Source organism: Monodon monoceros, unplaced genomic scaffold (genome assembly GCF_005190385.1).
Source record: "Monodon monoceros isolate NGI ecotype Baffin Bay Population unplaced genomic scaffold, NGI_Narwhal_1 Super_Scaffold_18, whole genome shotgun sequence".
Taxonomy (NCBI): Eukaryota; Metazoa; Chordata; class Mammalia; order Artiodactyla; family Monodontidae; genus Monodon; species Monodon monoceros.
The window spans coordinates 138,289,401-138,316,466 of NW_021703774.1; the positions used below are offsets into that span (position 1 = coordinate 138,289,401).

The following is a 27,066-nucleotide window of genomic DNA, read 5'->3' on the forward strand; positions in this document are numbered from 1 at the left end:
ATACCATGCTCTTGGATTGGAAGGATCAATATTGTGAAAATGACTATACTACCCAAAGCAATCTACAGATTCAATGCAATCCCTATCAAATTACCAATGGCATTTTTTACGGAACTAGAACAAAAAGTCTTAAAATTTGTATGGAGACACAAAAGACCCCAAATAGCCAAAGCAGTCTGGAGGGAAAAAAACGGAGCTGGAGGAATCAGACTCCTTGACTGACGAGAGTATTCAAGGAAAGCAAAAGATATAAAATTTCCATATACTTCTTCCCACTGGTTCTACTTACCCTCTTAGGAGGCTTCTTTCTTTTCTTTTCAGGGCATTTAGATTAGATACAATTTTTCTTCTGTTCCTTTTACAATTCTAAAACTACTATATTAAGATTTGGATTATTACTATGTACCATGTAAGCTTAATATAAAAATCATATTTGATATATTCAAAAACAGTTTATTTAGAAAAGTATAAATTCACTTTTAATTGTTTGATGTGAGTGGTGCTGATATCTTTCTAGGAAAATCTGAGACTCCCTCCTTTACATCTTTGCAAGAGAAACACATATACTTAAGCTCTTCAAAAACCTAAAATCCAAGAATTAGATGACAGATTTCTTTTTTAATCACCTTCCAGACATTGCTAAGGATTGCCAAATAACACCTAAATGTGTTTAGATTACCAATGGTTTTGAAATTCAAAGTCACTATGAGTCTCTTTCAGTCAGCATGTAACAGCAAAGAACATATTATTTCTCTAATGATTCCTTTTACAAAGACTACCTTGAGTGGCCCTGATAACTTACTAACTCACTATTTCTAACATTCTCTCCAAAGTGTTATAAAAACAATACAAATCAAGAAAGAGTGTTAAATATTTATGGGTAATGACTAAACAAATCATATTTTATAATCTCAACTAGTTCCTTATACAACCTGATTAATCTTCAACATGTCCCTAGTTATTCCTTTTTCCAGTTCCCATGGCCATTGATCTAAATGTTTACTACATTCCTTAAATCTTGACTCTACTCTCATTTTTAACATGGACCTTGCTTCCCATCCCTACAACATTTAAGCATACTCCTACCTTAGAAACCCCTTCCCCTCAATTCCATATTCTTCTCTGCCTCTTTCACAATGAAACATCTTGAGTAATCTACACTTATTTTCTCCACTTCTTACCTCCTATTTAGTCTTCAAACCACTCTAATCTGGCTTCCACACCCACGACTCCATGGAAACTTCTCTCTTTGAGGGCATCAGTGATGTTCAAATTGATCACTCCAATGGATATTTTTAAGATTTCATCTATTCAATTCTCTCAATAGTATTCAAGCCAACTCAGTATTCACACCTTGACTGCCACATTCTTCTGGTTTTTCTCTGATACCTCTGGCTGTCCCTTTTCACTCTCCTGTGCAGGCTCTTTTCTCTGCCAATCCCTTAAATATGACTGTGATGGCTTAAAATCCCTCCACAAATTCTTTGACACTCCTTTCAAAAGGTAAAGCCTAATTCTCCTGCCCATGCCTAAAATTCCCATCCCCATGAGCATATGAGCTGAACTTAATGATTCATTTCTAATGAACAGAATAAGTCAGAAGTGATGTCCTCAGACCAGGTCATACTAAGCACTTTGGCTTCCTCCTGGCTCTCACTTGGATTACTCCTTCTGAGTGAAGCCAGATGCTCTATGATGACACTCACGTAGCCTAACAGAGAGGTTGGCTGGTGAGGAACTGAGGCCACCTTCCAACAGCCAGCAAGAAACTAAGGCTTTCTGCCAACAGCCGTGATTGTGAGTTATCTTGGAAGCAAATCCTCCAACTCCAGTCAAGCCTTTCAGGTGACTGCAAACCTAGCCAATGTCTTGACTGCAACTGCATGAGAGACTTTGAGGCAGAACCACCTAGCCAAGTCACTCCCAAAGTTCTGAGCCACAGAAACTATGCAATAATAAATATTTGTTGTTTTAAGTGGCTAAAATTGTGGGTAATTTGTTACAAAGCAATAGATATCTAATCCAACGGTGTTTCTCAGTGTTCTATTCAAAGCTCTCTGTTATTCCCACTCACTCTCTCAACTCTCCATTTGTGTAAAGCTAATATTTACCTGTAACCCAGATTTTTTCCTAAGTTCCAGACTACACGATATCTTTACATCAATTTCAACATGCCCCAAAGCAACCAACTTTCTCACCCCAACCTATACTTCTTATCCTTCCTATCATCATTCATCAAAGGAAATCTAAAATCCTGGATTTCATCAGACTCCTCCTCCCCTTTCACTCACATCCAATCAATCACTGAAATCCTGTCAATATGACTTCATTATTTTTCTGTAACCATAGTATTCTTTAAAGAATACAAATCTTACCTGAAGCTATTGATCAATTTTAAAAATCAGAGAGACAACCAGACATCATGTGCCACTCGATGTACAGGTTTCCCCTGCTACCTGAAAGTACAGTGTTCCTATGAAACCTTCCTGAAATGGCATAAAGCAAAGAAGCAATAACCTTAGGACACATCTTTCTAACGGATGCACAAAATAAACCAAGGTAAAGCAAAGATGCTCACAGACACAGTTCAAAGTTATGGCAGTTTGATGCTGTGTAGTTCCCAGGAACGGAGCTTACTGGCGCCACTCTTGCTGCTTGGGGTACTCACTGCCTCTATAACAGCTCACTGCAAAAAAAACCCTCTGAATGCTATTTTTGCTTTTCACCTATTTTCCATAAAAGCAAAAATCCTCTTCGGATTTCTTCTGGTTAGCAAAAACAGGTCATAATATAGGTCTTTCCTCAAAGTGAAGTGGGGTAAAGCAAACTCTCAAAAAGCGGGAGATACCTGTAATATGTTCCACCTACAAAGTATTCCTGCCCAAAGGAAAAAAAAAAGTTAAGCTTCTAGCTCTAATTATAAGTTTATAGGAAACACGGAGGACAAAGGAACATGTATAAACATACCACAAGAATATTATCAGCAAAATCCAGAATGTAGAAAATCTACAGAATAATTTGCTGTCTTCAATCAATGAATGGCAGGACTTCCCTGGTGGCACAGTGGTTAAGAATCCGCCTGCTAATGCAGGGGACATGGGTTCAAGCCCTGGTCCGGGAAGATCCCACATGCCACGGAGCAACTAAGCCCGTGCACCACAACTACTGAGCCTGAGCTCTAGAGCCCGCAAGCCACAACTACTGAGCCCACACATCACAACTACTGAAGCCCACATGCCCTAGAGCCCGCGCGCCGCAACTTCTGGGCCTGAGTGCCGCAGCTACTGAGCCCGCGTGCTGCTACTGAAGTCTGCGCACCTACAGCCCGGCTCTGTAACAAAAGAAGCCACCGTAATGAGAAGCCCAAGCACCACACAAAGAGTAGTGTCTGCTTGCCGCAACTAGGGAAAGCCTGTGTGCAGCAATTAAGACCCAATGCAGCCAAAAAAAATTTTTTAATTGAAAAAAAAGCAAATGAATGACAAAGAAAAAAAGAGAGAAGGAAGACCCATAGAGTAAAAGAGACTCAGTTTTATATGTGGATCTTATTTGGAATCCTGACTCAAATAAACCAACTGGTGAGGGAGAGGCATTTGAGAAAAAAATCAAGGAAATTAAATACTGACTGGATAGTTGAAAATATTAATAAATAATTATTATTATTTACTTGTAATAATGGTATTGTGATAACATTTTTTAAGAGAGAAACCTTAACATTTAGTAATACATACTGAAATATTCACAAATGAAATAATGAGTTCTGGGATCTGCTTTAAAGTAATCCAGTGGGCTAGGAAGGAGCTATTGGGAGGATTAATAAGACAAGGTTGGCCATATGTTGATATTGTACAAGCTGGATGACAGGAATTCATTTTACTATCCTCTTCTGTGTATGTTTGAAAGAAATTTTCTATAATAAAAGTTTTTTTCTATAACAAAAAGTGCTTACAACACTTAAATGACTTTCCACTGCCCTGGCAGGGTAAAGTTCAAATTCCTTAGCATGGTTGATCAAGAAAGCCTTTCATTATTGGGCCCCTGCTTCTCTCTCCAGCTCCTCTCACCATTGTCCACCACACAGCCCAAACTCCAGGACTAACGAACTCCTTACTCTTGTCTCCTCGAAAAACATTTATTCCCTCTATCTCAAGCACTTTTCTCTCTCTGCTCACATGGCTAATCTCTATTCACCATTCAGGTAACAGCAAACCTACTTCTTCTAGGAAAACTTTTCTGACCCTCCAAGACAGAGTCAAGTTACCCACCTCTGCACCTCCCAAAATCCTATGCTCCCCTTATCACAGCTCTTACCTGAGGTACACGGCAGTAGACTCTAGGTATCACGAGACTATGGACTATATCCATCTTATTTACCATTTTAACCCTTCTTCTTAGCATAGTGCCTGGCACATAGTACATAATCAATAAACATTTGATAAATTTACAAAAGGCACGACCTCCATTAACTTTCTAACCTTCCAACTCCTCACATATCTATATCTCACATAATCTATATCACGTATCTATGTCTCCCTCAATTTTCTTTCCTTTCTTGTCTTCCTTTGTGATCATGATTCACCTAAACGGTTGACTGTCCACACAGTGTTCCTAAATTTATATCTTAGCCCTCCCTGGGCATCTCACCTAATAAAAATTCAACAAATTCTGTGCTATAATCTAACAGGTCTTCATCTCCAGGCCTGACCTATGGCTCCAAATACCTTCTGGACTCAATCTCCTGTTATCTCCCTACACACCTTTACACTGAAGCTGCTCAGAAATTCTCAATATCTTAATGCATTTTATGTTCTCAAGTTTCCCAATTTGTACATATTTCCCACTGCCTGAAATGCCCTTCTTCTCTTCTACCTTTAAGTCTCGGCTCAAATGTCTCTCTAGCCTTTTTTAGGCAATGTGCCCACAGCAGTCTACTCTTACTTCTATTGTAGAATTTACCATATTGTTTTGAAATTATGCTTAGCTGTCTGCTCTGCTAGATTGTGTGTTCCTAGATGGAAGGGACTCTCTCCTTCGTGCTTGTACCTCCAACGTATATAGTAAAGTGCCTATTAAAAAGTCCCAGATAAATGCTTGCTGAATAATTGTTTTTAATAATTAAAAGACTGAGCTTGAGCTGAAAAGATTGCCTAATTCTACTTTTCTAAAGAAGGTAATCAGTTTCTCTGTTCCTGTATTGGTCAGAATAATATACGAAACTCTTTTGCAAAAACTGAAAATTTATGTATTATGAAAATAAAAGAAATGTAAAGTAAAAAGACCATCCATTCCCAGAAGATAGGTTTGGGTCTGGGCCCAGGTCCAGAAGAGAAGACCCAGGCTAAGGTGAGGTTTGGGTGAATCTATTTAGTTCACAGCAATTCCTGTGATCCTTTCCAACCCTGAGATTATCCCAATATCAATTCTTGGTACAGGCTGACTCTAAAACAAGGCCAATTTAGTTTAGTCCAGGGTTTTCATGGCCACCCTAGAATAGGCCTGCAACCACAGAGCCAGACCAGAGCCCGAGTGATTTGGGAAACAAGGAATAGAGTAACTTGCTATTTACTGCTCTGGTTAAAATGTTGTGCAACTAATTCAGATACTCCTCTTAGAAGATGCAGATCCAAGTTAACAGCCACATGCAAATCATTAAGATGTACCTTCATCCTTCCAAATCCTAATGTACTGAAACAATGTCCAAGTGTACAGAATTCATTGCCAACATTCAATGTTTCCTACTTTCTCTTTAGGTGAATACTTGTCCTTTTCCCATCTCTTTTTTTTTTTTGCCGTACGCGGGCCTCTCACTGTTGTGGCCTCTCCCACTGCGGAGCGCAGGCTCCGGACGCGCAGGCCCCGGACGCGCAGGCCGAGCGGCCATGGCTCACGGGCCCAGACGCTCCGCGGCATGTGGGATCCTCCCGGACCAGGGCACGAACCCGTGTCCCCTGCATCGGCAGGCAGACTCTCAACCACTGCGCCACCAGGGAAGCCCCTTTTCCCATCTTTACTGGACCTCCTCTAATTTGGGATTATCATTTTATTTTCACAAGATCATTTTATTTTACAGTATTTCTCTGTGGTTTAGCTGCTGTCAAATACTTTAACACCAAAGAACAAGAAAAAAAGCTTCTAAATATCCATTAGTGAGAAATATGATACCTCCTTCTGCTGGCAGGGATGATGTTTTTATAGTCTAATCTCAGAAGGGAGGATAAGTAATGGGGTGGGGGAAGGTGGCAGGGAAGAAGTATAATTTAAAAAACCGTATTTAGCCAGTAAGACAAAGAGAGATTTGTCAAGATATTCAGAAAGTAAAAGGGCAAGGAGGCAGAAAAAGGATATGACAAAGGAAGAAAAACAGGAAAAAAAGAAGATTCTGTCTGCGCTAGGAGTTCCCAAGAACCCCAGCTTGGGGCCTCTCCAGTGTGACCCTAGATTCAGACCCACACAAAGTTGGGATTTGTAGAGTAACTTCATTCCACAGTGCCACTCACTGAAATTACTCTACCTTGAATAGGCTGGAAATGTTCAAAAGGATTTTCTGATTATCACTTCTACTGAAACCCAATATTACTCTTCATTTATCTGAACTATGGGATTTCATAATTCCAGAGTTTTCAGGATACAATGTTCATTTGCCTCTCTTTCATGGCTACCTAAAGATAATCTTGAACAATGTATTTAAACCTCATTCAGGTTTGGTCTTTTTTTTCCCTTTAAAATTATGTAAAGAAAGGAAGTTGATGTTGAAAGTTATACTTGTTACTCCTGCAGGCTTGTCTTTAGTAACTCAAAGATTGCATTTTTCTCCTTCCTGTAGTGAAAGTGAAGTGTAACGGAAAAAGTAAAAAAGCCAGTTATTTAGAACCCTGATAACACTGCTTACTGCTAGCTCTGTGATCTTGAGCAAACTGCTTAAAAGCCAGGAGCCTCAGATTCCAAAACTGTAAAATGGGGATAATGAATACCTACCCTGCAGAATTATCGTGAGTAAAATGAATTAAGGGAACCACTAGAGTAGAAGATAAGCTCCACAGAAAAGGAATGATGAATATATTGACCTCTGTTGATTCTTGCTCACGTGCACACGCGTGTGCACACACACCCACACACCCCTAGCCTAAAGCAATAACAATTAACATGTAGTAGGCGCTCAATAAATATTGTTTAAATTAACGAAAAAATACTAGCGTCCCCATTTCTCTCATTGACATTAACCCTCCTTCCATAATCAGAATTTTTTTTCCTTCTGTCTTCTATTATTTTCCAAAGCCTTCAGGATATTCTATTTCGTTCTTTTAAGAGGCTTCTTCCCTCTCATTGGCTATTATTAACTAGACCATTAACCATTCAGAGACAGTACTTTTGGAAGTAATTTCTCTAATTCCACCCACCTTCCATTTCTAATGCGTCGGGGGTGGAGGGATAGTCAGAACATAAGATTCATAGCAATTCATGGACCTTCCCACGGCCACTAATTCGTGTTTAACGACACTGAAGCCCTTAACTCGGCCCTTCCCGGAATATAACTTTCAGGAGACATCGCACTATCCAGTCTCTCTTCGCTAACAAGAGACTCCTGTGTAGGAAATCCTCCGCTCTCAAAAGTTAAGGCGTCGGTCACGCTCGCCTCCCGCGGAATGGAGGCGGGAGTCCTGTGAAGAGACGCTCAACTTGGGCAGACCTGCGAAGGCAAGTCACTTCAGGACCCGGCCAAGCTCGTCAGACCACTGCTCTAAGAAAGCAGCGCTCCTCAATCCCTGGAGGGAAGGTAAGGGGCGCGGCCGTTTACAGGGCCTGGGGGGACAGTACCAAATCCATGATTAACAAGGGGAAACCGCACGGACCGCGCGACCGAACCCCTCAAACCACGACTACAACCGCCCACCCACCTACAACAGCACCCCACTCCACCCCCCCCAACAAACACCCGACCCTAAGAAACACGGCTCGCCTCCAGCCCATAAATCATAAAGCCGGTGCCCGCTTATTGGCTGAGCCAGCATCTCTTTCACCCTCATTGGCTATCGGGGACGTAAAACCCTCCCCCACGAGGAAGCCCTCCCGTACGGCTGCACCCCCAAGCCTAGCGACCTCTTCCCAGCTACCAAAACGCCCGGTCCCCACCTCCACCCAGGGATCGCGACCCCCGAGGCGCTCGGGGCTTTGCCTCCGAGGACTTACTGTGTAATAGGAGAGCAGCCCTGCATTGTAGTCCAGCACGAACCAACGGTACTGCCAGCCCTTCATTACGTTAGTCCATTTACTCAGCGGCCCTTCCATGATGGACGCCATCTTGGGAGCCGCCAATGACAACAAATTGCCTGACGTCAATCGCCTATAAGGCATTCGGCATGCGGTGGGCGTGGCCGTCGCGGGCAGGGGCGGGGCCAGGGCGGGGCCAGCGGCTCCTTCTCGCCCTGGTGGACTAGCTGACCCCTGGCCCCAGCTATCAAACACAAAAAACGATTTAAAAAAAAAAAAAGATTTTTTTGGGAGCCTGTTGTGTGCAGGACTCCATACCTGAGATGTGAAGAACTCAAGCATGAATACTGCTGTTAAGATTATTTATTAACATAAATAATTTTACTGCCCATGATGATACCTTACACATCCAAAAGATTTCACATCTGATATTCATTTAAGCAATCATTTCACAAACCCATTCATTTAATAAATACTTTTGGGGGGCTTCCCTGGTGGCGCAGTGGTTGACAGTCCGCCTGCCGATGCAGGGGACACGGGTTTGTGCCCCGGTCCGGGAAGATCCCACATGCCACGGAGCGGCTGGGCCCGTGAGCCATGGCCACTGAGCCTGCGCGTCCGGAGCCTGTGCTCCGCAACGGGAGAGGCCACAACAGTGAGAGGCCCGCGTACCGCAAAATAAATAAATAAAATAAAATAAAACAAATACTTTTTGTTTTGTACTAGATACTCTTAGGCTTTAGGGATTCAGCAGAGACTTCATGATGCGAACAGGAAATAAATAGTAAATTATACAGTATGTTACAACTTGGTAATTTGGAGAAAAATTAAGCAAGGAAAGAAGCAGAGAGTAGGGGCTACAATTTTAAGTTCCCAAACAGAGAAGGCCTGAATGAGAAAGTAACTTTTGAGCAAAGACCTAAAGAAAGGGAAGGAGGGAGGCTGGCAAAGGAACAGCAGATTGTTCATTGTGAGTGGAGCAGCGAGCAAGGAGAAAGTAGTTGGAGATAAGGTCAGAAAGTAAGGGGAAATCACGTAGAGCCTATAAGGACAATGGAAGTATTGTCCTACGTATTGAGACAATGTCTGAGGTCCTGGGAATGCAACGCTGAAGGAGACAGAAAGGTTCCTTGCTAAGCGCTTAAATTCAGTGATGGAAAGCAGACACTAAACAAGTAAACAAGAAAAATATCTAATAGTGATGAATGCCTTGCAGAGAATTTAAGCTGGGGTAATAGGGAGCCAATGGGTAGCTACTTTATATTAGGTGGCTGTGAGTGGTGCCTCAGGAAATGGCATTTAAATTAAGATGTGAAGGGTAAGAAAAAGGGAACTAAGAAGCAGGGCATTAGCTAAAAGTGGCTGTGAGATCAAGGGAGAGGTTTTCTTTGTCTTTAATTTTTTAATTTTTTGCACTTAAAAGTATTTTGTATATTCAGGTACTGTGCTGTGAATCCCTCCTCTTTGCTGATAACAGAAGCTCTAGGAGAAAGAATATCACTGAGGGAGCTAAACAGAGAACCTACTTGCTAGCTAATCAAATTGGGTGAAGAGCTAAAGTAAGATCAAATTTATTATGCTTGATCTGCTTGATATCTTTTTTCTCAGTTTTATTGAGATATAATTGACATATAACATTGTGTAAGTTTAAGATGTACATGACTTGATATATATGTATATTGTGAAATGATTACCATACTACATTTAGTTAACATCCATCACCTCACCCCATAATTTTTTTTCATGTGATGAGAACTTTTAAGATCTACTCTCTTAGCAACTCTCAAATATACAATACAGTATAGTTAACTATAGTCACCATGCTTTACACTACATTCCCAGAACTTATATATCTCATAACCAGAAGTTTTAATCTTTTGACCAACTTTTAGTTTGATGTAGTCCCACTTGTTTATTTTTGCTTTTGCTGCTGTGTGCTTTAAGTGTCATGTCCAAAGAAATCATTGACCAGACCTATTTCAAGAAACTTTCCCCTGTTTTCTTCTAGAAGTCTTATGGTTTTAGGTCTTACAATTAAGTCTTTAATCCATTTTGAGTTAATTGTTGTGAGTGGTTTAAAATAAGGGTCTAGTTTTATTCTTCTTCATATGAATTTTCCCAGCACCATTTATTGCAAAGACTACCTTTCCCCCACTGAATGAGCATTCTTGGCTCCCATGTCAAATATTAGTTGACTGTATATGCATGGGTTTATTTCTGGGCTCTTGATTCTGTTCCACTGATCTATATATGTTTTTAATGGCAGTGTCATACTGTTTTGATTACTATATCTTTGTAATATAGTTTGAAATCAGAAAGTGGGATGCCTCCAGCTATGTTATTCTTTCTCAGGATTGCTTTAGCTAAGCAGACTCTTTTGTGGTTCCAAATGAATTTCAGGATTTTTTTTTTCTATTTCTGTAAAAAATGCCACTGGAATCTTGAGAGAGATTGCATTGAATCTATAAGTGGCTTTGGGTAGTATGAACATTTTAACAATATTAATTCTTCCAGTTCATGAACATGAAATAGCTTTCCATTTATCTGTGCCTTCTTCAATTTCTTTCATTAATATTTTTTAGTTTGCAGTGTACCGATCTTTCACCTCCTTGGTTAGATTTATTCCTAAATATTTTATTGTTTTTTGTTTCTGTTGAAACTGTGTCCCATAGGGTTAACAGAAGCTGGAGCCTAAACAGAAATCCTTGATTGTGTCTTACAGAACAGCAGATAAGGAAACAACTTGTTAGTAACCCCACTGTTTGTAACCTGCCTTTACTGATTAAGTCTGCTGTCAGTTTGTTTGATTTTTTTTTTCCTTTCTCTAACTGCATACCCTCCAAGCTTCACATAGCCTAGGTAATATATCACTGTACTTCTTAACCATGCCTACAGATAACCTTCTGACATATGGGTCACTACAATAACAGGAGCTTAAGTTGTTTTCCAGAAATTTGGAGTCGGCTCCTGCTCAGTTCAGACTGGCTAGGACTAGTGGGCACCACTGACCCTAAAACTGGACCTGCTCAGAACACTGAATACCTCACCTTTTCCCTACCTCCAATCACATTTCCCCACACTGAAAACCACCCTGCTTTTTATCCCATAAATATCACAGGCCTGTCACCCCTGGGGAGACAGATCTGAAATTTGTTCTCCTGACTCCTCGTTTGGCTTTCTCCTGAATAAACCCTTTCTGTACTGCAAAGCTCCATGTCTCAGTTTGGCTTCCTGCAGGTCAGGCAAAAAAACTTGGTTTGATAACGCTATTGTAAATGGGATTGTCATTTTTACATTTTTTTTCAGATAATTTATTGTTAGTGTATGGAAACACTACTGATTTTTGTATATTGATTGTATCCTGTAACTTTACTGAATTTGGCAATTAGATCTAACTTTATTTTGTGGAGTCTTTAGGATTTTCTGTATATAAAATCATGTCATCTGCAAATGGAGAAAATTTTACTTCTTCCTTTCTGATTTGTATGTCTTTTATTTCTTTTTCTTGTCCGATTTCTCTGGCTAGGACTTCCAGTACTATGTTGAATAGGAGTGGTGAGAGTGCACACCCTTGTCTTATTCCTGATCTTTGAGTAAAAGCTTTCAAGCTTTCACCATTTAGTATGATGTTAGCTGTGGGTTTGTCATACATGGCCTTTATGACATTGCAGTATATTCCTTCCATACCGAATTTGTTGAGAGTCTTAATCATGAATGGATGTTGAACTTTGCCAAATGCTTTTTCTACATTTATTGTGATGATCATATAATTTTTCCTTTTCATTTTATTAATGTGATGTGTCATGTTTATTAATTTGCTTGTTGAACCATCCTTGCACCCCCAAAATGAATCTCACTTAATTGCTGTGTATGATTGTTTTGATGTGCGGTTGAATTTGATCTGCTAGTATCTTGTTGAGAATTTTTGCTTCTATATTCAGAGGGATATTGGCCTAAAGTTTTTTTGTTTGTTTGTTTTCATGTAATGTCTGTGTCTGGCTTTGATATCAAGATAGTGCTGGCCTTGTAAAATGAGTCTTGGAGTGTTCACTTCTGTTTGGTTTTTTTGAAGGGTTGAGAAGGATTGGCATTAATTTTTCTTTGAATGTTTGGTGAAATTCACCAGTAAAACCAGGAGCTATACTTCATCCATAGTAATAAGTATGGGAGAGCAGTGAGTATGGGTTCAAATGCCATGGATTGGTAGTTTGGTGGTAGAGAAATAAATAAGCTTCTATCTGCTTTTAGTTGAGGAGAGGCTCAAAGCTTAGTGGTAGGAATGTGGACTCTAATGCCACAGTACCTAGGTTTGAATCCTCAGGCCCATTAGTTAGTAGCTATATGATATTAGGCAAGTTTTCTAACTTCTCCGTGCCTCAGTTTCTCCATCTTTAAAATGTTGATAATAAAAAGTTGTCTTCAGGATTAAATGAACTCACACATGTAAAGACCTTAGAACAGTACCTGGTAGATACTGAACGCTCAATATATGTTAGTTTTTAGAATTTTCTGAAGAAAATGTGGCATGAAAAAAGAGGGGATGGCTTGAAAGTGTCATTTCAAAGAGTGAGAAAACAATAGAAGTGGAGTAGGATTGCTGGGCAGTGTTGCATACCCATTTAAGATTTATGGTCATGGGGACTTCCCTGGTGGTCCAGTGGGTGAGAATTTGTGTTCCCAACGCAGGGAGCCTGAGTTCAATCCCTGCTTGGGGAACTAGATCCCACATGCATGCTGCAACTAAGTGTCTGATGCTGTAACTAAGGAGTCCTCATGACGCAATGAAGATCCTGTGTGCTGCAACTAAGACCTGGCACAGCCTAAATAAATAAATAACTAAATAAATATTTTTTAAAAAGATTTATGATCATGAATTTAAAGTGAGACCAGTCAACAGGGATATCAGCTTTTCTTCAGCAATGTCATGCTGTTCAGGAGTAAGCTCAGAGTATGTAGAGAGCTGGATTTATCCAAGTGAGCAAAGTGAAGGGAGAGGACAATTAAGTTCATAATGATATCCAGGGGTGTGATTATGATTATGTACTATGAAACCTAGTTTAGGTAAGGAAGGAAGTGAGAACAGGAGGATGAGTTACCCTGGCTCTGCTATTTTGGCTGTGGGGTCTTAGGTAAGCCTTTGTAGGACTGAAATTCCTCTTCTGTAAGCATGAAGGTAATCACCTCTATCTAATTTAAGTAGTAAATAAGAATATATCTGAAGGGGATAGCAGCCAATAAAAACTACCTTCCAGTTTCCCCCTTCCTTCCTTTTCTTTGGGATAGCCTCTTTCTTAGATTTTACAGTTCAACGGTTTGTTGAAAACAAGGCACATGTTTAGCACCTTCAAGAAAGCTAAAGATGAAGAGACAAAGTTCCTATCCAGTAGCTAACCAAGGGCATGAAACATCCATGCAACCGAGTGTAATACAAAGCTACTCTCTTTTCCTTTTGGATATATATTTTTTTCTCACTAATTCCACCATTTATTATCTACCTTGTGTCAGGGACTGTGCCTTGAACTGTGCCAGGAGTGTTATATATCTTATCACATTTAATCATCACAATAACCCTATGAATGTGTTAGTTTCCATATTTTACAAATAAGGAAAATGAGTTTCAAAGAGATTAACCAACTTGCCCAGGTACCTATTAGTATTAATTGGTGAGTATCTGAGTCCAATGTAAACACATGTCTATCTTTTTGTTATGCTACATGGCCTCACCAAAAGACACTACACAGTTCTCGTAGAAACTTAATATTCCAGAAACATTATTCAGCAGAAAACCTCATGTTGCTGATGTCTTTTGGCATAAACAAAGTGTTAGGATCTTGAAATATTATTATTCAGACTGAGTTAAAAGAATTACAAAGTGTCAGTTACTACTCCTCCATTGGCTTCTTAAGAGCAGAAACCAGATCATATTAATCTCTGTGGCCCTAGAAACTAGCCCAATGCCTGGCACACAGAAGTATTTAAAATTTGTTGTTTGATCTGAATTATGTATTCTATTAAAACTAACTTACTGGGACTTCCCTGTCGGTCCGGTGGTTAAGACTCTGTGCTTCCAATGCAGGAGATGCAGGTTCGATCCCTGGTCGGGGAACTAAGATCCCACATGCCACGCAGCGTGACCAAGAAAACCAAAAACAAAACAAAAAAACCCAAAAACTGACTTACTAAGTTCCAAGTTCTGTGCTAAGAACCATCACCTACATTTTCTCCTTTAATTCCAACATCAATCCTTTAAGATTTGTGTTATTACACCCATTTTACAGATGAGGATGTTGGGACACATAGTTATTAAATGGCTTGCCCGAGATCACACAGCTAATAAACAGAACCAGAATTAGAATCTAGGGTTTTTTTTACCCCACATCCATTCAACCCCAGCTGCAAGCTATATTTGCATTGTCTATGTGTAAATAAAGGTCTTGGACTTGACACAGGCAGCATCTTCAACTTCTAAATCAGCTTTAACTTTTATCAGGCTCACGGAGGCATCAACAGGCTCTACGTAACTTCAAATGTCAAAACATAGGTTGTCAGGAAGAGCCAGGAGCAACGGCAGTTCTTGACTCCTAAGACCATGTCCAATTGCACAGCACTTTTTCTACATTCTACACCAAGTGTCAAACTACATGCTTTAGATCATCAGCTAAAATTAAACATGGTGGAGACACGGCAGCTCTCATTCCCACATTCCTCAGTGACTGGCCTCTCTTGGAATGAGGTGGAAGCTGAAGCAGAGCAGGAAATGAGGATCAGACTCAGAATCAGAAGGTAGAGATGATGTTTACCGTTAAACATCATACGGTTACCAAGGACAGGTAATTTATCCTGCCACTTAGAATATCAATAAATGTTAAACTAAAGATGTGATTTTTAAAAGATCAGGAACTTCCCTGGCGGTCCAGTGCTTAGGACTCCGCGCTTCCACTGCAGGGTTCGATCCCTGCTCAGGTAACTAAGATCCCGCGTGCCACATGGCCAAAAAAAAAAAAAAGGATCATTTTGGTAGCAAAACTGACAACAGGGCTTCCCTGGTGGCGCAGTGGCTGAGAGTCCGCCTGCCGATGCAGGGGACACGGGTTCGTGCCGCGGTCCGGGAAGATCCCACATGCCGTGGAGCGGCTGGGCCCGTGAGCCATGGCCAATGAGCCTGCGCGTCCGGAGCCTGTGCTCCGCAACAGGAGAGGCCACAACAGTGAGAGGCCCGCGTACCGCAAAAAAACAAACAGACAGAAAACTGACAACAAATCAGAGATGGGTAAGACTGGAAACAAGAAGACAAACTTTTAAAAAGCTAAGCAAGTAGTAGAAATAGTCTAAACGTGAACAATGGGAACAATGACAGGAGGGATGGAGAATGGGAAAGATACTGTACTGCATATTTACTGAGAAACATTTTGGAAATGAGATTTTAAAACCCACTAAACAATCAAATTAGATGAAGAGGGAATAAAGGGAGGGAGAGATAAGATCAAGTTTTCAAATTTGCACAACTGAATAATTATTTAAGTAATCAAGTTTTTTTTTTTTAAGGAAGAACAAAAATGGCGTTTCTCAATATGAAGTTACCTTCCTCTACACAGCTGTTTTGAAATGTAATTTTTTTTTAAGTTTCTAGAAAAAATGATTTCCAACATTTCCACAGCCAAGATTGGCGGTACAAATTGTCTCAAAATGCATTCTGTTGCTGCTGGTTTGTTGCCTTCTCTTCCTAAACTTCCCACCAACTGCTTTTTATTATTGTTGTTGTTGTCATGTTTCTTAATTGGCATTTGTTGGACATCAAATAAAACATTTACAAAATGCTGCCTTCTTAACGGAAAACACAGAAACCTACAAAAACTTGGCCATTCTTTGCTGATTGTAGAGGAAACAGAAGATTGACTTTAAATATAGGAAAAACAAAATAAGACAGCCTATTTTGCCAACAAACAAATCTCAGTTCTTTCCCACCCTTTCCTCCAGCCAGAGAGCAAGAAAGTGAAATATCACGTTTAGGAAAATGCAGCTATGATTTTGAGGCAGAAGCTAGCTGGGGAAGGGAGAGAAAATATTTTAGGACATCTAGACTCTGTAAGTGTTCTAAGGAGAGAAAAGGAGGAATGCATTCATCTTTTGCCCTCCCTTTCTAATGTCCCCTTGGAGACGCACATTACGGCTACCCTGGGCTTTAAACATTTCACAAACATCCTCCCCCCCCCAGATGGAATTGACCCCTCATTCCCTTGTGCCCCACCTATTCTCTGGACAAATTTCTAACAGAGAGTCTGGGACGCCTTATAGCGTCAATTATTGTGTGGTCCACAGAGACTGAATGCCCCCCAACACCACTCTTGATAGTGGGTTCTTTGAAGTCTTGGTCATACGTGCATCCTCAACTTAGCTCAGGGCCTGACATGGACAATAATGAAACAGTGGAAGCCACTTAGTAGCACCAGGCAATCTGGATAAAAGGTGAGGGGAGACAAGGGAAGCTGGTTTGTTGGAAACAGTTTTTACTTATAATTTGTATTTATTTGAGTTGGTTTAGAGGAGTTAATAGAGATTAAGAGGCTAAATCTCTTGGGCCTCCTTCCTCAATAAATGTTGAGGAAAAAGTAGCTTCTCAAGACTATAATCTCCTTGAGGTCAGGGACTTATTCACCTGTATATCCCCAATGTTGAGAACACTGCCTGGGACACAGCAGCCCACACTGAATGTTTGTAAAACTGATTTGAACTGAGCTCCTTGCTTTTCTCTTGTTGCCGTTGACCCTTGAACCATGCAGGGTCAGGGGCACCCACCCTAGGCAGAGTGGAAAATCTTTGTGTAACTTTAGAGTTGGCACTCTGTATCCAAGATTTCCCCATCTGTAGCTTCAACCAACCATGCTTCGGATAGTATTGTAGTAGTCTATTGAAAAAAAATCCAGGTATAAGTGGACTTGCACAGTTCAAACCCTCGCTGTTCAAGGGTCAACTGTATTCCTCTTTCCTGGAATGATCTTTCCTTTTTTCTCTGCCTGGGGAAATTTTTACTGATAATGCAAGTCTCAATTTGAATGTCAATTCCTCTTTGAGGGCTTCTTTGGACACCCACCCTATGCCAACAGCCAGACAGAACTAATCTCACCCTTTACTATGTCCCATAGCAGATTACACACTCCTCGAATACAGATAGCAGTTATCTCACAATGTCCTTAATGAGTTCATACACAATATATTGTGATCATGTATGCAACACTGTCAGGACATGTTTTAGGAGGACAACTCTATCTGCTGGGACCAGGATGGATGCCATGCTGGAGTCAAGAAGCCCACAGTCTGTAAAAGTCTAGAGGAGAGAGGACGAAGACTAGATGAAAGCAGGAACAGAAGAGATGAAAAGGAAGATGATGGAGAGGAGAAATGTTAAGGGATTAGAGAAAGGGAGGAATCAAGGTGGACTCCAGATTTCTAGTCTAGGAACACTGGAAAAGGTGTTGGTTTGGGGAAACACAGATAAATGTAATGTTGGACATGTTGAATTTGATGTATGTGGCACATCAAGGTAGAAATAGGTGTTCAGCAGGCAAGTGGATATACAACTTTGGAGCTCAGGAAATAAACCTGAGCTAGAATTATACATTTGAGAGTTTTAATCCAGAGATGGTAGCTAAAGGGAATTCCCTGGCGGTCCAGTGGTTAGGACTTGGCCCTTTCACTACCGAGGGCCCAGGTTCAGTCCCTGGTCAGGGAACTAAGATCCCACAAACCTCTTGGTGTGGCCAAAATAATAATGAATTAAAAATTAGAAAAAAAAAAACAGAGAAGGCATGGGAAGCACTGAAATCACCCAGGGAATGTGTACAGAGGGTATGGTTCAGGAGGGAACCCTGGAGGACAGCAACATTTAAAGAAGGGGAAAAGAAAAAGAGAGAGAGAAGCCAAGAAAAAAGATTGAGAATGAACAATTAGACTAGAGAAAGGATGAGACGGTTTGGGGAAGGCAAGGCTAAGGAAGACTTTTTCAAGGTCATATGCAAGAAATGAAGACACCTCCTCACCTGTAGACTCCATTTATAATGTTATTGGCAGATAGAGGGGAAAATGAGGTGGGGAGACAGGGAGTAGACTAGATAGTGAACTTTGAGAAGATGATGTAGTATGAAAGGCGAGAGGGCAGAGCCCCGTGAAATGAAAAAGAACTTGCAAGTAGCAATGAGAGCCTAGCTGAGTTTAAGGATACAAACTATCAGCAGCACTCATTTATCTGATTGCGGGACTTTTTTTGTTCCCAGCAATTCTTAGTAAATTGACTGTAAGAACAGAGGAGGCACATAATTGGAATTATCCAAGGTTGAGGGGATTTAGAGGGTAGGTATGGCAAAAGGACTGGGAAGAAAGGAGTTGAGAGTATTGGTTGAGTACAAGTTGAGAGGTCATGAGATCTTAGGCTGATTGTGGCAGAAAAGGAGGATACATTAGGAGAAAGGAGTCTAGAGGATCTCCTCTGAGGTTTGAGAGGTTTAGTGGGATTAAGAGAGTTTAGAGGAAAGAAGCTTATAATCAGAGGAGTTTCAGGTTTCAGCTGTGGAACTGTTCCAGGTAATAGAAGGGTAAGGATATAGCCACAGGAGTGGAGAGTTGAAGTGTGTGGAGAGGTATAGAAGTCAAGGAATTGTGAGGCCATGATGCTGGAAAGTTCATTTACATGGAAGTTGAAATTACCCATTTGATGACAGGGGTTGAAGCTGAGACGAAAGCTGTGGGACAGGGACCAGGACTTTTTTTTTTTTTTTTTTTTTTGACTGCATTTGGTCTTCATTGCTGCACATGGGCTTTCTCTAGTTGCGTTGAGCAGGGGCCACTCTTCATTGTGGTCCGCGGGCTTCTCATTGTGGTGGCTTCTCTTGTTGCGGAGCATGGGCTCTAGGTGTGCAGGCTTCAGTAGTTCTGGCACGCAGGCTCAGTAGTTGTGGCTCACGGGTTCTAGAGCACAGGTTCAGTAGTTGTGGCGCATGGGGTTAGTTGCTCCGCAGCATGTGGGATCTTCCCGGACCAGGGATTGAACCCTTGTCCCCTGCATTGGCAGGCGGATTCTTAACCACTGCACCACCACGGAAGTTCAGGGACCAGGACCTTAGTGAAGGAAGTTGCTCAATGACAACAATGATAAAAGGAGACTCCTCTGTGATTCCCAAACTTTCCCAGGGGCCTAAGCAAAAGACTAAAGAGGCTAGGTTGAGTTTTATAAATTATTTGTGGATATCAGTTAACTATGATATCCCTTCACATGACCAGCATGGATTTTCTTCAGTTGCTGCAGCAATACAATGTCAAGAACTTCTGGGAATTTATTGGTAAGGAAATAATCAGAGATTTATGTGCAAGGATCTTGTTTGTAGTACTGAAACCCTGAAAACAGCCTATATGCCCAACAATATGGAAAATATTAAGTAAGTTATAATAGATCTGTATGATGGGCTGAAGTACAGTCGTTAAAAATTGAGATATAATGATAAATGAAAAAATTATAATACAAAATCATACATATGTATAAAATGGTTAAAAATTATATATATATATATATATATATGGGTCATACAGTAGTTCTATTTTTAGTTTTTTAAGGAACCTCCATACTGTTCTCCATACCCTGAGAAAACCATAATTCAAAAAGAGACATATACCACAATGTTCATTGCAGCACTATTTACAATAGGCAGGACATGGAAGCTACCCAAGTGTCCATTGACAGATGAATGGATAAAGAAGATGTGGCACATATATACAATAGAATATTACTCAGCCATAAAAAACAAAATTGAGTTATTTGTAGTGAGGTGGATGGACCTAGAGTCTGTCATACAGAGTGAAGTAAGTCAGAAAGAGAAAAACAAATAACATATGCTAACACATATATATGGAATCTAAAAAAAAATGGTTCTGATGGACCTAGGGGCAGGACAGGAATAAAGATGTAGATGTAGAGAATGGATTTGAGGACACAGCAGGGGGTGGGGAAGGGTAAGCTGGGATGAAGTGAGAGTGGCATGGACATATATACACTACTAAATGTAAAATAGACAGCTAGTGGGAAGAAGCTGCATAGCACAGGGAGATCAGCTCGGTGCTCTGTGACCACCTAGAGGGGTGGGATAGGGAGGGTGGGAGGGAGACACAAGAGGGAGGGGATATGGGAAGATATGTATACATATAGCTGATTCACTTTGTTATACAGCAGAAGCTAACACAATGTTGTAAAGCAATTATACTCCAATAAAGATGTTAAGATTATATATATAGTATGATTCTAATTTTATTAAAAATGTGCATATCTTCCCAGAAGACTATAAGGATATACAGGGACTTCCCTGGTGGCACAGTGGTTAAGAATCTGCCTGCCAATGCAGGGGACATGGGTTTGAGCCCTGGTCCGGGAAGATTCCACATGCCTCGGAGCAACTAAACCCGTGCGCCACAACTACTGAGCCTGCACTCTAGAGCCTGCGAGCCACAACTACTGAGCCCGTGTGCCACAACTACTGAAGTCCGTAAGCCTAGAGCTCATGCTCCGCAACAAGAGAAGCCACTGCAATGAGAAGCCCGCACACTGCAATGAAGAGTAACCCCGTTTGCCGCAACTAGAGAAAGCCCGCACGCAGCAGCGAAGGCCCAACGCAGCCAAAAATAAATAAATAAATTTTTTTATTTAAAAAAAAAAAAGGATATACAGAAAAACATCTGTAGTCAGTTTGTGGGATTGTGGTTGACTATTTTTTTCTTTATAATTCTTTTGTCTTTTCCAAATTTTCTACAAGTAACATTGTATTTATAATGAGAAAAAATGCCATTTTGTGAAGGAGTAAAAAAAGATTACAATAAAAAATACCAGGTATTTTTTATGCCAGCTCTGAATTTTCCAGGTATTTGTCATCTATAATCATAATATGCCTGCCTTCTTGAGGAGCTGGAATAAACCAGCATCACAGTTCAAGCAGTGATATCCTATCAGGTCCTGCCAGAACAGCCTTCTACCCCAATCAGGAGCCCTGCAGAATTCCTCATTCTCTATCTGTCTAGGTCTCCACATGAGCTGACACGACATGTCAACTGCAAACTTGGAGACAAGTCACTGCAGCCAAAAATTTGCAGTGTATTCATTCACTTTTTTCAGGAAGTAGCCTTCCCTAGCACCAGTTCTGAGTCAAGCCCTGGACCGAATGCCGAGGACAGAGATCAGTCATGCATGGTTCCTGTCCTCAAGGAACACAATGTGTTGCTGCAGAGGACAATTCATGCTAAACCAGTGGTGAGGAAGGGTGCTATGGGAGCACAGGGGAGACACATAAGCCAGTCTATTGACAGGGTAGAGTGTATCAGTCTGCACAGGAAACAGATGGCCTTTCCTTTCCATGTCCACTGCTACCACCTTGGTTCAAGCCTGCACCATTTCATGCTTGGATCACTATCATAGCTTGGAGTTATCAACTCCGCTATTGCTCCCTTCAGCCTGGCCTTCACACTAACTGTGGGAGCCATTCATATTTCTAAAGAAAAGATAAAATTTAATTCCTTACTTTTCAGTCTTACTCTTAGAGTCACTCCTCTCCCCATGTCCAAATATGACACTAGTTTCCTAAATTCATCTCATTGTTGATCTGTGTGACATCTTTGCTATTTCTGCCCCCTCTGTGTTAAATGTCCTTCCTCCTCTGTGTTTGTCTAAAAACTACCCACTCATTTTAGGGTTTCTGCTAAAGTGTCTGTCATGTCTTTTACAAAGATTTCCTTTTTTTTTTAAGACTACCCCGCCCCCTCCACCTATGAAGATGTTCTTGATTTCTCCCACAACTAGTTAGATTATCATTCCCTCATTTGAATGGCTACTATACCACTTGTAACACTTTCTTGCATTTATTGGTTTACGCATCTGCCTTTTTCATTAGATTAGAAACTCTCTAAGGGCAGGAGTTTTTTATTTTGTTCATCTCAGTATCCAAAGTACCTAGCCCAGGAGTTGGCAAACATTTTCTGTAAAGTGCCAGGTAGTAAATATTTTAGGCTTTGCAGACCAGACATTCTCTATCACAACTACTTAACTCTGCCATTGTAGGGCAAAAGCATAAATGAATGGGCATGGCTGTGTTACAATAATACTTTATTTACAAAAATAAGTAGCAGGACAGATTTGCCTTTGAACCATAGGTTGCTGATCCCTGACCTAGTGTATGATGGACTTACAATAACTACTTAATGAATTTCTTTCGAATGTAGAATGAAGTGGTAGAGGCAAGATTTGTATCCCATTACATTTTGTAGTAGATGCTAATGGTTTCTTGTCCATTTTTTCTTGGCATTCACGTCTACACACTGAAAGCCACTTACAGGGAATACTTGCAGCTCTGCCTGAAGGTTTTACTTTTTTTTTTTTTTCTGTCCAGAGAACACACTTGGCCTATGGGCAGAGCAAGCTAGGCATTTCAGAGATTTAATGTCACAAGAAGCAGTTTTTAACTCAATTATGGATGGCAAGTTGGTGGATAATACCTCAGCTTCCTCACCCCTCCATTGAGACACCCTAAATGTGTCTTATACTGTGTCCCAGAGTCCCCCAGCATAATTGAGCTCCAGTGGGCTACCATGGTAACTAGCTTGATAATGTATATATTTTTGGCTTTCTTCACTCCCCTGTCTCACTACCCTACTCCCACCCAGGTTTCCTGCCATCACATCCTAAATAAGTTACTTGGATTCCAACCCAAACCAAGAAACATACTACTACAACTAAACATTCTACTACACCACAATGTTTAGCCAGAAGACCCCTGCTAAAATGTTTTTGTTACCTGTGAAAGTAACATACAAATTATTAGTACCCCCTAAAATATTGGCACAGAATAATCCAGCTGTCATTAAAAAGGAAAAGGAAAGGAAAGGAAAGAAAAGAAAGGAAAAGAAAAGAAAAAAGAAAAGACAGAGAGCTTTTAGAGACTGGGAGATAGAACAGGCTCTGCTATAAACCAGCTGTGTGATCTTGGGCAAAACACTTAACCTCTCAAACAAAGAAACTTTGTTCCCTTTCTGGGAAATAGGGGCAATATCACTTCACTGGGGTTTTGTGAAGATGAAATAAGACAAGGTATTAAAAATGTCTTACCATGTCCCCCAAATGGAGCTCTAAGATGGTTTTTCTCTCCAAGTCTAAAATCTTTTTCTTAGTCCTCATTCTCCTTGGCCTCAGTTGACATTTTTTGTATAGGTATACAATGTTGTTATTCCTAATACTGTTTGTTCATTATCTTTTACACCTGCATATGGCTTTTATCATTTATATTGCTAGCTTTCAAAGGCAGAGACTTTATCTTATGCTTATTTATAATTAAATGAAGTCATATATTTGAAAATGGTTTGCAGACTGCCAAGTGCTTTGTTATTATTCACCTCATTCCATCAACATGTTTTGAGTACCCACTGTATGCCAGTCAATGTGCCACACATTCGGGATACAGAGAGAAGTAAGATTTGGTCTCTCATTCAAGAGTTTAGTGAAGGAGACAGATTATGATGGTATATAAATAATCATACAATGAGATGTGTTAGGGGAGGGGTATGATGGAAGACTTTGAAAGCTCCAGTAATGTAACTATTTACCTGAGAGAGACAGTGACAGAACTGAATTCCAGTGCAACCTCCACCCTTTACTAGCATGGGACTTTGGCCAAGATACTCAACCTTTAGACCTCAGATTCTGAGAACTGAGAATAAGAATACCTCCCACACAGAATTGCCCTGAGGATTAAATAAGATGATAAATGCAAAGAATCCAGCATAGTACTTCTACATAACTGGTGTCCAACACCCAAGTGCGTTCCTTTTTTTCCTTTCTTTCTAGGGAAGGTAGGAAGGCTTCCAAAGGAAATAGCATTTGAGCTGAGCTTATCAACATGAAAACTTTGCTTTCTTACTCAGGGAGGAGAAACAAACACTAGTAGATTAGCTAATAGGAATAGGTACTCTCTCTGGGGTTTCCCAGAATGAAGAGGGGAAGAATATTCCAAGCAAAGAGAACAGTATAGGTAAAGACATAATGTTTTGAGACTATGTATGGTGCATTTGGGGAATGGCATATCCTTCCAGGTGGGGTAGGGTGAGGTAAACCAGTGAACCCGTGGTGGGAGATGGGGCTAGAGAGGGAGACCTGGGCCAGACTGAATACCGTTTGCAAAGTTCTTTTCCTTCTGATATCTATTGTTTAGTGTTTAAACTTCCAGCTAGCCCTGCAGAACTGCAGACACACTGTCTTTAGACAGAAAAAAGTTCTCACAGGTTCACAGGGTTCCAACCCTTAAGTGGAAGCATATCAATTACAAAGATCTCACCTCCTATCTAATTCCCAAGACTACACAGTGATTTCCAAAACATGGGCCTTGATGCATAATTTTTGCATTCACTCCGTAGCTTTGTAATTAAATCTGCAGAGGATTTGGAGATACACAGCAATACTGGTACAACTCCTTGCACAAACAAGTTAATGGTGCATAAACGCACCATACGGGAGTAGAAAATTAATGATTTTCAACACTCCCCTATCTATACAGTTAATGATAGATTGGGTTATGAATGTAATTAAGTGGACCCAGGGCATGTATGTACTGACAAATAAGATTAAAAAGCATGTGAACTGACAGAGCCACACAATCCTTCCTGACCCAAATTTCTGTTACAGTCAGAGTCTGTACCATGGATTCCAGCTTTCTGGTATTTATTATGTATGCTCTGAACTGTTCTCTAGGACATCTGGTGGGAGAAATCTGATAGTTGTCAAGTGTTCACTGTATTCTGGCACTGTGAGGATAATTTCACATTCATATTACTGAGTGCTTACTCTTTGTCAAGTGCTCTAGGTATACAATGGAGAACAAATCAGACTTGGTTTCTGCCCTCATGTAGCTTCTAAGTATCTCAAGTAAACCTCACAACGACCCTTCAAAATTAGAATTTTAAAGAGAAGGAAATGAGAACTAGGTGAGGTCAGTAATTGGCCCCAGAGCCAACTTATACTTCAGGCAGAGTAGACATAGTATTCAGGGCCCAAGAAAATGTTTTAACATTAATTTCTTTTTAAATCAGAATTTTAAAATGAATATAATAATAATGAATATATAATAATGAATCCAGCCTGAATTATATTTGTCTTTATGCCATGCAGCGATGCACATATATTTAAATACTTTTTTTTCTTAATGGAGGTTGGGGCCCATGAGGACAAAAGTGCCTAGGGCCTACAAAAGTCATAATATGGCCCTGACTGGCCAAAAGTCACACTGCAGGTAATGGACAGAACAAAGTCAGGCAGGCCCTGGTAAGCCTGACATCCCATTTGATTAGATGCATCTAGAGGGTAGAAACTGTGCCTTCATTCCTCTCCTGGTACCTGGTTCCTAGGGGTAGCTCAATAAATGCTGAATTAAATTGTATTAAGTCACCCCAAATAGCTTTATACAGTGAACAATGAACAGTAAATTCTTACAGATTGAAGAAAACTCTGTGAATGCTGCAAAAATCATGTGGGCCTACCCATCTGGAGAATAAACCTGTAAATGAAGCCTATGCATTTTATCAATTTGTAGAATCTTGGAGTCAAAAGATTAAAACACACATTTTTCTTTCCTTGCAAACAAAGATGCTTATCTTATACTATATATTGGACCTCTGACAAATCTCTGATGTCAGCATGATGTCCTAAAGATAAATATAATTATGTATATAATAAAAAAATTTAAATTCGTCCATTCATTTAACATTCAGTCTGTTAGGAACCGAGAATATAACAACAAAGAAGCTACAGTGCCTCTGAGGAACACATGTTTAACTTAATCTACTTGTTTCACAAAAAATGAACAGAGCCTGTGGGAATGTTACCAAAATAGTACGGGTGATTCCAATTTATCAGAATTGAAACATAATACAATTTCTCACATTTTGAGTATAACAAAGGTAGAGGTTATTAGTGTTAAGGGAGCACTCCTAATGCTTATCATCTCACTTTCCTTTCAAAACCCTGAACCCCACCAGTGCCTAGAGCAGCAATTCTCAACTGTAGACCAGTTTTGCACACAGCCCCCAGAGGGACATTTGGCAATGTCTGGAGCTATTTTTAATTCCCACATTTGTGGGGGAGTGGAGAGTGCTAGCGGTATCTAATGAGTAAAAGCCAGGGATGCTGCTAAATATCCTATGATGCAAAGGAGAGACGCCCCACAGCAAAGAATTATCTGGCCCAAAATGTCACTAGTGTTGAGGTTGGAAAACCCTGGCCAGAAGAACCAAATCCAAGCTCCTGCTGGCATTCAAGGCCTGGACCTTGAATTTGGCCCTTCCCACCTTTTTGTTCTCTGGACCCTCCATCTTCCCAGGAACCTTATGCTCCAGCCCGATCAGACAATTTAAAAAAATTTTAAGAGTGATTAAGCATTGAGCTCTAAAGTGAGGCAGACCTGGCTGTGTATCTAGGCTTTACAACCTGTCAACTGTGTATCCTTGGGCAAGTTGCCCACCATCTTTAAGACTCAGTTCCTTCTTCTGTAAAGTGGAGACAACAGTAGTTATTGTTTTACAAGGATTGCAGGAGATGATGCAAGTAAAGCCATTGGACGCTGTCTGGCACATCTTTACGACTCTGTGCCCCTGTGCTCCTGCTGTTCTTGTCTTTCGTGTGTGTGTGTGTGTGTGTGTGTGTGTGTGCGTGTGTGTCTGTGTCTGTGTGTGTGTCTGTGTGTCTGTGTGTCTGTGTGTGTGTGTGCCCACATGACTTGTGGGACCTTAATTTCCTGAGCAGGGATTGAACCCAGGCCCCTGGCAGTGAAAGCACCAAGTCCTAAC

At 40.6% G+C, this 27,066-nt stretch overlaps 1 protein-coding gene across 3 annotated transcripts in view; it reads right to left on the bottom strand.

Moving 5' to 3' along the window:
- OSBPL9 (oxysterol binding protein like 9) overlaps positions 1-8,314 on the bottom strand; it is a 171,008-nt gene extending 162,694 nt beyond the window's left edge. For 2 of the 3 annotated variants that reach the window (XM_029229112.1, XM_029229111.1), the window contains exon 1: positions 8,188-8,298. In XM_029229112.1, coding sequence (XP_029084945.1) covers positions 8,188-8,298 — 111 coding nt within the window. Of the gene's footprint in view, positions 1-8,187 lie in introns of all 3 variants that reach the window. The other variant, XM_029229110.1, reaches the window with a different exon arrangement.
- Between the last annotated feature and the right edge of the window lie 18,752 nt (positions 8,315-27,066).